The following is a 14,160-nucleotide window of genomic DNA, read 5'->3' on the forward strand; positions in this document are numbered from 1 at the left end:
AACGAGCCCGTACGTAATTATTATTATTATAATAATATTATGTTTTATTTAATTTAATAAAAAATAAAAATTCAATGAATGTGCCACGAGATAGTACGGGTATTTTATTTAAATTACCATTTTTATTAAATTAATTTAAGGGCATCGCCGTGATAACAATTTTTGGAAATTCGCAATAATAAACGAAATTGTAATTTTCCTAAAACTGTTTGGTATTTCTTGAAAGATTGTGAAGCGTATATTTTATTTTTTTATTAAAGTTATAGCTATCCTTAGCCAACTTACTCAGTCGCAGTAAGTGAAAAAGAGATAGCACTGTCCGGCAGCAGGCTCCCAATCATGAAAGAGAATACTAAACAGTTTTCGGAAAAAATAAACTTAATAAAATTCCCAGTGTGTATGTAACTTAGTAATTAAAAAAAAATATATTGAAAATTTCCACAAATTGCACCGGAAGCATCCCATTTATCGAAGTCATTTTTTTATTGAATTATTATATATAGTATACTAATATAAATATTATATAGAGTTAAGTAAATAAGTATAATAGACATTTTTTAATTCAAAGAAGCGCAGATGGTGAAAATGATCTGATTTTTATAATTATACCCAATAGATCTTGATCAAAGGGACACATTGTCACAAAATATAATGTAAAATAATTTTAAGGCTTTAACCCAATATTTTATTGTACGTGTTTAAACTAAACGATATACAATAAATTGACATACATACAACATACAAATTGTTATTTTATTTAACCCTTAGTTACAATAACATGATTTTGGTACCTCCAAAATGTAGAACATAAAACCTTACCTAGAAACTAAAAGGAAAACACCATTTATAATCTAGAAATAAATACATTACAGAACATAGGAACTCCTTTCCATTTTTATAATAATTATCGTGAGAGATACTAAAGCAACTAAAAATCGCGGTTTACTCACGTACATTAATGGAGAAATGCTCTAATAGTTTCGAGTCACAGAGGGATTCAAAACTAGGACACAGGGGGGACGTCGCCACGTCTGCGCACGCTGCTCGTGATGACGAGCCCCTCTATGACTCGAAACTAGTAGAGCTTTCCTCCATTAATGTACGTAAGTAAACTGTGACTTCTGGTTATCTCCTTTCCATGATTATTGTTGAACACCAATCATAATAACAAAGATGCAACTACCCCTACAGTCTTTTAAAACCCTTGATTACATTCCACCTCTTCCATCGTGCTTATATCCTGGTACTCCTGGTGATCAAAGGATCCCAGCGTCCACCAGTTCAATAACCAGCTCTGTCATCTTACGGCTGCAAGCTGCACTGTTTGTCTGCACCGGTTGGACACGCGATGTTGATGATGACTCGCTATCCTGATTGAGGAAAATAAAGTTAATTTACTAGTTTAATTTGTTTGGAGGCAGGTAAAGTATGGGGTTGGGGTGGCTTTACTTATTAACGCTTTACGTATTTTTTCAAAATATGGTTGGTTAAGAGCCACCACATTAAATATTAAAAATTAGATCCAAGGGCTCCGGCTCAAAGCAGGAGAAAGAACGGGGTGGTTTTTAGTCAGTAAGAGTACAGCACTCCCTCCCGCCTCACGCAAAGCAGGACAAGTCATTGGATGATTTTTCCTTCTCCAAAAAGTTCTTATTATATCGCATAAATTCGTATAGCTAAATATTAGTTACCTCATGTTGATATAAGTTAGGCGCCTCATCACTATCGCATGTCATGATGGGATACATGTCCACTGCTATGCCGAGTCCAAACCGACCAGCTCGTTTGAATTCCTCTTGTAACCTTAAGAAATTCCAAAAAAGGGCAAAATTAGAAGGTCTTTATGGAATAGGGGCAAACAAGCAAGCGTGTCACTTGATGGTAAGCAATTACCACCACAGATAGACCCTAGAAATACCAGAAGAGACAGGTTTTAGAGGTCTACCTCTATTTGGGCAAAAATTACTTACAGTTCAAACAAAGCATCCCTATTCAAGCTGGTATTAAATACAGAATCCTCATCGCTCATCATCACCAGTCTTCGATGCAGTTCATCGGTGTAATACTCCAGCAATGAGGATAGGTGCTCAGCCCTCTGCTGGCGGTCCAGACACAGGTACATAATGTACACCAGGTCCAGAGCTGGTGACGCGTAGCGGACGAGCTGGAAGTCTACGATATACATCTGGAAAGAAAATATCTCAATGAAAAAAGGTCTTTAAAAATCCACGATTAACAATTTTCTAATGATCTTACATCAGCAATATCACCATCCACGTATTTAAACAAGAAGTTATTGGTCCAACAGTCGCCATGTCCAATCACAGCTAATGGTTCCTTAGGAGTAACCAACTCCACCATGGTATGGAAGAAGGTTTCCTCACTGCAAAAGCTTTTAAACTTCTCTAAATAGTGGTCTTTGTCGTCAGCATCAGATAACTCCTGTTCCACCATAGCTATGGCATTTCTTGTAGCTTCCATGTAATAGTTTCTGTAGTAATCCACGTTTTCTTCGACGTAGAATACTGGAAAGCAGTTTTTTATTAAACACCAAAGCAGATTCGTGATTTAAATTAGTCTTTAGAGGTACAAATGAAAAAAATATCGAAGATACACACAAAAATTACCTTCAGTAATACCATCCTTAATATTTAACAACTCGTAGAAAGCTTCAGGATTGTGGCACTTCATAGCTAGCGACAACGCATGGAACTGCGACAAATGCTTCAACACGAAGTAGCATTGCTCTATAGTCAGACCCTGGTGCCTATCCGGCATCACATACCCTTCCCTCTTCAGGTCCTTCAGCACAACACAATCATTTTGGGCCAAGTAACACTTCGGGATCGCCTTAAATGGGTTGGGTACATTCCACTGTTTCTGAAAGTCCAGTAAGGCTGGCCAGATTTTGGTGTAAAACGCGACTTCATTGCAGAACAGCTCGTCGCTTTTGAAAGCCTCTCTTCTCAAGATGCTTTCTGGAAGGCATTTGTAGATGATGGAACTTTCCCAAGGTTCGTCACTTTCGCTTGAGCCATCAGGTTCTACGTGTCTGCGGATCCCACTCAAAGTGATTCGGTAGACCATTGAAGTGTAGTTATCACCTCGTTTGGAGCCGGGAGCGCCCTAAGAATAAAATCAATGAGAACATCAACAATAAATTATTATGTAAACAGGATGTTGTATAGAAAATCCAACATTGCACCACCAATTTCCTACTTCGTTGCATTAGACATACCTCAAACTGCTGAATGCTGACATCAGGATATTCCTCTTTGAGCAAACCCTGCAGGAAATCGAGTGTGATCTCCGACATGGCACGGATACGTCAGTGTCTGGACCTCCTGACTGAATTGACGACTGGCTTCGACTGCAGAACCATTTCCATAACTCCCTAGTACTGACTCTGGGATGACCATCATTGTAGATTAAATTGAGACTTTTCCATGTGCTAGATATTGGTGTAGTTATCTATCTATCTAAGAGGTCCAAATCATAAGAGCTGTAAATGGTATTTTTAATGCTGTAAAATTAAATTAAAAGTTAGTCAGTACTAGTCAATGGCCTGTATCTGGCCTGTAGGTATAATATCAATACTTTGGAAATTAACATACTATCATGTGAAACTAATGATAGTGATGTTATTTTATCATAACTTCGCGGTACCTACGCTTAACTCGAAAAAAAATTCAATCTACCAGTGCACCAATGCACTAACGCACCTTGTTGCCTATTTTATTCAGGACAATAATAAAAAATGATGGCTATCCTACAAGTGTGGGGCGCATTATTGAATTGTTACAGCGGCTGGGGTCGCGGTGATTGGATAATATCACCGGTTGTTTCAATAGTTAACCATGCAATCAGCTGTCTATCATCTGCCCTTCCCTCTTGCGCAAGATTGTTCCCGAACCAATTATTTAGGTATAGAAATGTGTCAGTTGCTACTGTACATGTGTATGATGTACTTACTTAGGTACCTACCTACATCGACATAATATTCAAAGCAAGAAAACTTTACAAAATATTGTTGCGGTTAATAGAACAGGTACATGCTGCAGGCCTTTTTGTAAAAGTCTTTGTTAAATTTAATTTCACTGTTATTAACTGTAAAATTGTAGTCATTGAAAACGACTACGGATAATTATTATTGTCTACTACAATATTTTTTTAATTACCACGTTCATAACATAACATGGTTGTCTATTAACATTGAAAGATTTTTGAGAAAAACGGAACGTTTTACCATTCACGCGGGAAATTGCGTTCAAATCGCGGATTATATTATTTCTGTTAATAAAAGAAACAGTTATGTTAAAAAATATCATGACTGAATTTGCAAAAGCAAATAGATAAAAATTATTACAATTATCGTGTTTAAAATTTCGTGAATATCTAAATAAATTAAATAATAAAATAAAAAGCAAAGCTATAAAATACCACGTGCTGACAACAATGGACTTGGCTATCCCATTGTTCTGAATGCATCGGAGACCAAACGTCAAGTAAACGTCATTGTCAATAAATTGAAATTTTCTGCGTTACAAAATCGGTGGTGCCTTGCTGGAATATTCCGAATATTCGAAATTATCAGTGTTCTTTTCGGTTTTAGTGAATTTGTTTTTGCACGTGATTTCACTGAGTAGACAGAGGTGATAATTAATTAAGTGCAACATGCCTGTGGATCAAATTCAGTACTCGCAAAGATACACTGATGACGTCTATGAATATAGGTGAGTTTTATGCGTTTATTTCTTAATTTTATTGAATTTATTGCGTAAATAAACCCTTAACTGTAGTGTATAAACATATTTGTTGATGTCCATAATGATTTACGTCATCCTCGGAAGTGTTACGTTGCACAATATGGTTGCAGCTTTCGTGTTATATTTTTAGCCGTTCACTGTTTATTTTCATAAATTCTGCGATATTTCATCATTGATCGTCGTCATGCATTCTTCGTAAACAGAGATAAAGACTAGGTTTTAATAATTTAAGTAAAATTAATGATGTCATTGTTCAAAATAGTCTTTTGAAGATTTAGTAAAATAATTCACACAACATATACATCAAGGAAATCTAACACTAGTCTTTGTACATTCCAGGCATGTCATCCTGCCTCCGGATATAGCCCGCCTGGTGCCCAAGTCCCATCTCATGACGGAGACAGAATGGCGCAACCTAGGAGTTCAGCAGAGCCCTGGCTGGCTGCACTTCATGGTCCACAACCCTGAGCCTCATGTGTTGCTGTTCCGACGACCTCGGACAGATGTCCAGCCTACGGTGAACGGAATAGATAGTAATACAAACTCCAGCGTCAAAGTATGAGGTCGGTGTTGCTAGGGTAAATTAATTTTGAATGTACGGTTTGGTGGTAGAATGTGGAGGCTCTTTAAGGTATGAAACCATTTTGTATGATGTCTGTGATAGTATGCATTTATTAAAATATTTTGAAGTAGTCAGGGGTCATTTTAGGGGTGGATTTTTGAAAAGATTACAATTTTGTATGATTTAAAATGAATGTATTCATTTCGATTTAAATAGTAGAAATTCCATAAATAATAAATATTTGCTTGTTGAAAATTATTAATTTCTCTTCGGTTGATGGGTCATAACAAAAAGCCTTTACAGTCTATCACCAAATCTGAATATGCTATTATGAAACTATTACAATGTGTTATGATATTTAAACAAATTAATGTAGGTAGGCTTTATGCAATTATATGAGAACCATTGTTTTTAATAAAAGACTAATAATAATTATATTTTGTATTACATTATGACCAAAATGTTTGTCCAAATAACTTGAAATGTTAATACTTTTAAGAACAAAGATTATTTAATTCCTTTTACGTTTATTTTTCACTAATTCAAGGTTTGTTTGCGACCTTATTACCATCTGTGAAAACTAACCAACAGTTTTAAGAATTAATCATGAACTTATTTTTATCTGGAATTGTCTGTGTGTCTGTGAGTGTTTGGACTTATTTAAACATGTAATCATTTCCTCAGGACTTACGCAATTACTTAATATTTACTACTAAAATAATACTAACATTTTGTTTGCCTCGGTTAGGTACCTATGTTTCTGCTACACTATTACCACCTTGTGTGAATATTTAAAAACTATACCTGACCGTGTTGTTCAAAAAGTTATGCAATCTCAATTTTAAATGTTATCATAATTATCCCTCATACTTACTTTTGCACAAAAACGTCCCTGAGAAAAATGTTTGATAATCTAATTCGGTTCTAAACAAAGTATCAGATAACAAAGAAAAAATACTTATCTTTTATAAAAAATCTAGCACACCGAGATATTTATACGTTGAAATATTTAATTATACTTTGATATCATACTGATATAGTATAACGAATAATATTATAACTACTCTTTGAGTAAAAATGTTATGTTATGAAGTTTGCATACAAAGTTTATGCGTGAAATATAAAAATGAATTACTATGTTAGTTGTTCCTATTCGTGACTGAAGATTAAAAAGTTTATATATGTGAAATTGTTGAAATAATGTGCCTTTGCTTTGAAGACATTATAGTATAGTAAACTAGAAGATATATTGTATAGTATTAATATGGAATTGCATTCATAAAACAAGTGTATTTATGTATTTTGTGATGACAAAAACTGCACCGGGTTATACCATTATTCTGCTATTATGATATTAGTTTAATGTTACCGTAAAATAGAATAATAGAAATCTGTTTAAGTGGTATATATTTTTAAAATTATTATGTATATTATGTTGTGTCATATCCTCATGCTAAAATATTCCTATTATTCTTGTAAATTGAGTAAATTCTATAACTCAATCGATGACAGTAAACCCCTTTGCTTTAAAATGTATTTCACTATAAAAATTAAACGCCTGGTGTTATTTTATTAATATTGTTGCAAATTCCATATGACTAAATAATAAGTTAGTGTTCTAAGTTGTTTCTTAAGCTTCTGTTAACTAAATAAAGGTTTATATGGGCAGTTTTGTGTTTTTTATTCTGCTTTTTCCTATAATTCATGATGTTCCTATATAAGAACATCCATCCACTATGTTAATATGAAAAGACTATTATTTTTCTTACATAAGTAGTAGGCATACCTACGTAATTAATTCCTTAAAAAAATACTATAGGAACTCGACTAGTTTCAAGCCTTGCTGGCTCATATTCATGAGTAGCATTCTGTAACACACGCGGCGACATTCGCGCTGTTCCTCGTCAAACAACGTAATTAAGCCGATAACAATAATTTAATATGTCTCATAAAAGTTAGAGTAAAAATACTTTTAAAATCCTAATTATTTTGCATCAAAATACGTCATAGGTATTAAAATTGCGACACCTACCGTCCTGGTACATCCTACATTAAAAATTTGCAAAATATTAAAATGAAAGTGCGTAGGAAATATCATTAATGTAATATTACTGCCACTGCACAATGTACAATTGTACACCCATATTCAAACATTTGTGTCATAAGTCCCATGTAATAGGGAGTGAGCCTATTGCCATATACTGGGCACAATTCCAGACTCCGTGCCCCTATTAAGAAATTTTCGAAAAACCAAAAATAGCTCGGCAATACTTTTACCGACCTGGGAATCGAATTCCCCCTTGTCTGGCGGCAGTCGCACTTGCAATCATACGGAACAAGGTAGTTTTTAACTCTTACGATTTATTCTTCTTCAAGATCATTTTTTACTCACTTTCATTCCAATACACCTCTCTGTCGTAAACTCCTGGTGCCTCGGAACAAACAAGACGTATTTCTCAAGGAAGTTTAAATGCCATTCAAGAACATTTCCTCCTAATATTAACGTGTTTTGACATCTTTATGATTGTATAAACTACTTTTGGTTAAATTGTATGGGGTTGGGTTTGTGTTAAAGAGCAAAATGAAACCATCGTGTACTATGTTGAATGTTTATTTGTGTTTAACTTCTAAAAACATCATAAACACAGTAAAATATACAAATAAATGCGGAAGTAGTACATTTCGTAAATTGCCAATATTAAAATAAGTATTAAATTTCGTAATAGTAAACAGAACACTAACGTACTACGTAATAAACAAAAAATAAAATTATTAACAATATATTAGTGTAAATTTTTATTTTCTATTTTCGTTAAAATTATAATAAAGATTGTGCTTTTTTTCTTATATACTATATTAGCGAAATTAATAAGAATTTAAGTAACAGTCGCGGGTGCACCGGAATTTTGGAATGTTGCCAGCGTTAAAATATGCTGGTACTTCAAAACTCCTGCGCACCGTTGCGACGGAAAAAAACAAAATAAACCTTGATATGGTTAGATCCGAAGTACTTAATTTAAAGTTAGCTTCAACAGGATTATTTAACGATCGTATAAAAGTCTCTCCAATATATCCTTATCTAAAAAAGGTAGGCAGCATCTTACTAGTAGACACACGGTACATATCGAGATACACCGGCGCGCGACATAAAAACCGTCGCGCGCCATATTAGTCTAATCGAAAAATGTGTCATGTTGCCCTTTGTAATAGTGAAAAAGTTTTGGATACATGTTTTATAGTTCCTAAGAAGAGTCCCTACAGTCCGACAGTACCGACTAGAGCGCGCCGCGATTATAACTATCGATAAATAAATCGCACCATTTTTAGAGTGCTTTATTTTATGTGCGCTTTACTCTATCGATAAAATAATCGCGGCTGGCCTAGCCCTAACAGTGAAGGAAAGGAAACTGCCACTACTCTGCATAGAAGCACTTCGATTATTATTTTTCATCATCTAACGATACATTTTTGATAACTCGATAAATGTTTAACTTACACAAACATGCATATAGATAACATGCTCGATATCATTTTGGCTACATCTAAATACTACTCGCAAAATCGTTAACGAATCCATTTTATCTACGGCCACACTAGACATATGGCATACATGTTTTTGAAGAATCGGAGAGGTCAATCTATATAACAATACATTTCCACTAAAACTTAGGCCCTTTCAGTGGTTGCGCGGTATAAACTTGTAGGTTGCATACATGTTGCGTTATTTATCAAAATATGTCACAGTTGCGGTTTTAAAGCTAATTGTGATCCTATTAAAGCTTTCAGCTTAATACGTTCAGTGTGACCACACTTCAAAATTACTACTATACGGTAGCATCCTTAAATACTGTTTGTTCTTTGTATAATTATAGAAAAACATGGATATGGTCTGGGTACAATGTTATTCTCGTCGATATGATAAACATGTGGTCAAACCGATCGAACTGTCTTGTATGACACAGACCTCCGACCAGTGGCCGAGTTGGCTCAGTTTCGTTTCACGTGATATAATACATATGCCTGTATTTTACATAGCAAAATGATATGGAAGTATACAAGAAGTGATATGATATATAATGGAGATTGTACTAACAAGATATGTACTTAAACGATTAAAATATTAAGTATCCACAAATTTGGTACATTTTTTGTTAAATATATATGTATATAAATGCTCGTTACAGTGTCTTTTTCGTTGGATCGTCTCGTTCTAGCAACACTGTCGGGGTTACGGAGGGGAAAAACTAAAATAGTAGAAATTCTGTCAGGGTTGCCTACCAAGTTCTGTATAGTAAGAAAAGGTATAAAAAAGCGACTCAATCACGATACGTACTGCAACAATGGCATGCCCTTATTAATACAATAAGCGTTGCATACGACTCGTCTCGAAAACGACGCTACAGGGAACTAAATCTAGATATGATCGTTGTTAGTTCTATATAGCCGGTTCCTTACAGGCTTCTACTTTTAGTATCTTTCCCCGCGAAGCCCACTCGATTAGAGAATGTGTGGAATGTTAGAGCTTTTGTATAATAAGGTAGAAACAGCATGTGCAGGTATTGTTAGTGATGAGTCGAAAATTAGTAGAAATACTGTACAATTTATAATACTTCGATGTTTAGTAAGGAAAGAGTTTAAAGCGTTCTCTTTGGTATGACTCGACAGTGTTGCTAGTTCGAAGGTATCATTAAGTAGGGGGGCGGGCCAGGCGGCCCCGCTGGCAGCACCATGCGCGCGATGTACCACGGGCGATGTCAGGGCTACTCTTTGGTTGGTGGCTTCCCGTTGGTGTATTGTGGAGGAGAGTTCGATGTCTGGTTTTGTGTGTCCTCCGTCATTACTGACACTAGTTCTTCGACAGCGCGCCCAAGGTCATCTGGAAATTAAACAATAATTTAATATTGTAGCCAAATTACCACAGCATAGGCTGTACAAATGCGTCTTTCAATCTCAACTCAACACGTGACAACATCAAAGTATCAAAATAACATTATCATTACCTCAAGGTATACGTCCTGTTAAGTTTGCAGAAAACAGAAAAAAGAACAACGTGAGTATTAAAGTTTATTAAAATTTGCCGAACACATGTTAACATGCATCACTCAAAAACCATGCAACAACCTACAAACGACGACGAAAGAAAAACAAAACAGCATCATCGTGTCCAACGAAAAGAAACATTGCAACTGAAAACATCTATAAATACAACAAAATCAGCAAAAAATAAACAGCTCTAGAAAACTAGCAAAGCATCTTCAGTGCGAAGTCATCATCAGTTTTCATTATTGCGAGAGATCTATGCGTGAAACCAGCGGAACAATGAAACAATAGCTACTACAAAACTCAAATCGGCTGTCACTCGTGCTATAAAGGCTTGAGGAGTTGTCTCGGAGGCTGACCTGCGCAGTGCATGAGTGAGTGCACCTGGTGCGGCGGCGGCGGCGGACGCTCCAGCGGCTCCCGCTCCGCGCCCGCCCAGCGCGGGCCCCCGTCTGACGCGGACATATCTCATACAATACTATTCAGAATATCGGACCCAAAAGAGAACCTTGGGGTACACTTTGGTAATTTTTGGTCCAGGGTAGGTTTTTATGGAATAGATTGTTATTTTCAACAAGTTTTGGGATTAAAATTCCTTTTATATTTGTAACCTTGTTGTACTTTTAGTAAGGACATCTATTTATTACTCTGCCAACTATGTTATCTCTGTCAAAGGGCTTAGTTAGATCAGGGAATACATGAATACTCACTAGTTTGCGACTCATGGTATAGTCCATTATGCATTTTTGCCGGAGAATCGGTAGCAAGTTGCGAAGCGGTCACGGAACGAGTCTGCAGAGTGCCGGTGCGAGCTGGTGGAGATCCTTGGGCAGGCTGGAAGTGACAGAATACCAGAATTAGTCAACGAAACGTAAAATCTCGAAGAAAGAGCTCATCAACCTCAACAGATTTTCTACTTTATTACAAAGGAATAATGCTGATTTCTTGTTACCTCATCGAGCAGTCTCCTCAGTCTCTGCAGCTGAGCCTCGAGCTGTCGGTTATGTTCCTCGAGGATCTGCATGCGTGCCTCCAGGCGACCCTTGTGCTGCCTCAGCAGGCGCGCTTCAGCCATCATGTCCTGAAAGAAAGTTTATTTGTTCAAGTACTGTGACTTCTTACCTAATGGAATGGTCTGCACTTGTAAGCAGCAGATTACTTAGCACCTGGTAAGCTTAACTCCTTACTGGTAACTACTACCTAAAGGAGATTTGATATGTTACGGGACTTAAGTTAGTATTAAGACAGCTTTGATTTTTTAGAATATCTACTTCATTGCTATTTAATATAATACAGGGTCAATAACAACAACGTTACTGTAAATATGGCCGGTACTTAAAAATGAAGAGTCACATCTGATATCGGTCTCGCTATTTGCAACTTCAACACCAATTTCGGGAATACCTTTAAGATAAAATATTATAACTAAGATTTGATTGTCAAAGTATTTGTTATATCTGAAATATTCTATAGTGGGTGTACCTGGTCGACAGGAGCGTTCCTGTTATCATTGACACCATGCTGCTCCTCTGGAGTAGATCCTGGAGTTTGCTTGGCCTTCAAACGCTCGTATTCAGCTTGGAGACTGGCATTCTCTTCCTCTAACTCTCTGTAATTTGAAATATGTTCGGTTAACTTCTTTTCTGAGTTGGTCTGTCTTTGATTCTATCTTAATAATATTTGTGTCGAAAATATCTTACCGGATCATAGCCTCAAGTTCGTGTCTCTGCTCACGATGAATGATGGAGACCACCTGCACGGGCGAGCGTGGTGCATCATCAGTCTCGCCGCCGCCATTCAGAGATGCGCAGTATTGGGCAATCAATTGATGTTCTTCGTCACTGTTGGGGTAGAAATTATTCGGTTAGTAAAGAAATCTCAACGTAGATAGAAGGGTTTGTTAAACTTCTTTCACGCAGACGTGTCAAAACTGGTGGAAAAGAAGTGACTTATGGAGTTTCTTGCTCATTTTTCATCTTTATCTGAATCTATACCAGTAAATTATTAAAAGATCGATAGGCAGACATATTTATCATATTACGAGTATTTAAAGTCAAAACTTCACGAACCTGTCAGGAGTGTCTCCAGATTTGGCTCCGAGTTCCACCTGAGCCAGCCTGGTAGCATACAGTTCCAGTCGAGAGTGCATGTCATCACCTCCAAGGGCTGAGCCTGAAGCACTGCCGTGTTGTGGAGATGGGGCCGGAGACTCCAAGGCATCACCTAAAATATTCCATTTAGAATTAATTGTACTTACACAAAATGGGTGTAGTATCTAGTATCTAGAATGGGACTGAAAATTGTTTCCTGTGGTGTATTCTTCTGTATTTTCATCATCATTTTTAGCTCCTTCTACGGCTGTCCTAGGATAAGCCTCTTCATTATCAACCCATTAAACAAGATCTTTAACTAACTACATAATAATTTATTTTGTTTCCTATAATTAAACCATTAAAACAATATTACCTTCTAGTACAGTTTGCACGGGAAGGTATCCGACTCGAGGATGCTTCTTGAAGTAGCGAGCTGACTTGAACTTATTGCGCAGCGCACGAGTGAAGTCACGCACGTCTTCGCCCGAAGTAGTCTGTAGAAGGAAAGCAGTTTAGATAAATGTGATGATAATGGAAATCATTTGGAATTTCTTAATATTATATTGCATCAAGCCATACTTTGCAACCGGTGATGAGCATTATATGGTGAGATTTCAAATGTCTTTTCCACAGATAGTTTACTTACAGCAGTGCAATACTCCTGCATAGGATGCGTCAGCTTGTGGTTCTTGGCTTTGCGGCCGTTGAAGAAGCATTTCTGGCACATGTCGAAGTTGAAACATTTCAGGCAACGGTATCTGGAATAGACCATAAAAATGCAAATTAGAATTTATAAATATTTATATGTAACAATCAGCTATTTTATTTTTCAAATTTTTACTAGATCGAGTTAAATTTCCAAGACTTGAGATCAATCACCATCTTTATGGGTTTTAGCTTAATCTACCCTTATACGGGTTGAACTAAAACGAAACGAAAGCGAGATCGCCGCTCTTATTGGCCGGTGGGAATGAACCAACCAATCAGAGCGCCACACTCACTATCGTTTCGTTTTAGTCCAACGTAAATTAAACTCGTACTAAGGTCTTAAGGCACTATAGACAGTGGAAATAAAGTTCGTACCTGAACCCAATAATCGGGTACTCCTTGCAGATGTTACACTTGGCCTGATGCTTGGCAGTCTCGGCGGCGGCCAGGCGGTGCAGCACGGGCAGCCACACCATGGACTGCGGCTCCTTCTGCAGCCACTGCAGGAAGTGGAACGCCTCGATAAACTGGAGCTGGCCGTCTGCATCACGCTCCAAGGTCTTGTCCTTAGCCGGTTCCTCCTTCTCCTTGTCTTTTTCTGGAAGATTAACTGTATTTTCTGGTTAATAACACTATTCATCACAAATACAAGATTTTTTGGTTTATTTGATCAGCTACTTACCAACTTTCCTGTCAAGAGTGCCTCCCTTATTGCCCTCCTTGGTGGCAGCCGATGCCTGTTCGAAGCAGCTCCTCACTGAAGGTTCTATGTTTGAGCCTCCGAAGGCAGCCACTTCACCCAGTTGTCTTGGTACCTGGAGTTCCAAAATCATTATTAAGCTATTTGTTCTGAAGTATAGTTCTAGCAGATTTTTATAGGATTTGAGTAGAATGTACCTGAATACAGTCATGCAGCAACAATCCGAGTTTTCTTTGGTCGGCCCTACACGATGGATCTGCGATCAGCCGGAACAGATATCTGAAATCACAA

At 36.9% G+C, this 14,160-nt stretch overlaps 2 protein-coding genes and 1 pseudogene across 2 annotated transcripts in view; 1 reads left to right on the forward strand and 2 right to left on the reverse strand.

Annotated features, from left to right (window-relative positions):
* Positions 1 to 659: 659 nt before the first annotated feature.
* On the reverse strand, positions 660 to 3,426 carry LOC118277797 (uncharacterized; annotated as a pseudogene).
* Positions 3,427 to 4,507: 1,081 nt separating this feature from the next.
* LOC118277798 (cyclin-dependent kinases regulatory subunit-like) lies at positions 4,508 to 6,996 on the forward strand. Its single transcript, XM_035596736.2, has 2 exons — positions 4,508 to 4,733; positions 5,106 to 6,996. The coding sequence occupies exons 1-2, from the start codon at positions 4,675 to 4,677 to the stop codon at positions 5,326 to 5,328; spliced, it is 282 nt and encodes a 93-aa protein (XP_035452629.1). The 5' UTR covers positions 4,508 to 4,674; the 3' UTR covers positions 5,329 to 6,996.
* Positions 6,997 to 7,923: 927 nt separating this feature from the next.
* LOC118277991 (dystrophin, isoforms A/C/F/G/H) overlaps positions 7,924 to 14,160 on the reverse strand; it is a 438,713-nt gene continuing 432,476 nt past the window's right edge. Inside the window, 12 exon segments of the mRNA XM_050700084.1 lie at positions 7,924 to 10,204; positions 10,728 to 10,820; positions 11,079 to 11,202; positions 11,321 to 11,449; positions 11,851 to 11,977; positions 12,069 to 12,209; positions 12,438 to 12,591; positions 12,835 to 12,955; positions 13,108 to 13,219; positions 13,545 to 13,779; positions 13,852 to 13,984; positions 14,067 to 14,148. Coding sequence (XP_050556041.1) covers positions 10,089 to 10,204; positions 10,728 to 10,820; positions 11,079 to 11,202; positions 11,321 to 11,449; positions 11,851 to 11,977; positions 12,069 to 12,209; positions 12,438 to 12,591; positions 12,835 to 12,955; positions 13,108 to 13,219; positions 13,545 to 13,779; positions 13,852 to 13,984; positions 14,067 to 14,148 — 1,567 coding nt within the window. The 3' untranslated portion in view covers positions 7,924 to 10,088.

Source organism: Spodoptera frugiperda, chromosome 18 (genome assembly GCF_023101765.2).
Source record: "Spodoptera frugiperda isolate SF20-4 chromosome 18, AGI-APGP_CSIRO_Sfru_2.0, whole genome shotgun sequence".
Classification (NCBI taxonomy): Eukaryota; Metazoa; Arthropoda; class Insecta; order Lepidoptera; family Noctuidae; genus Spodoptera; species Spodoptera frugiperda.

Coding starts and splice junctions, on each gene's coding strand:
- LOC118277798 (XM_035596736.2), top strand. CDS start 4,675: ATGCCTGTGGATCAAATTCAGTACTCGCAAAGATACACTGATGACGTC. Junction 4,734..5,105: donor GATGACGTCTATGAATATAG/GTGAGTTTTATG, acceptor TGTACATTCCAG/GCATGTCATCCTGCCTCCGG.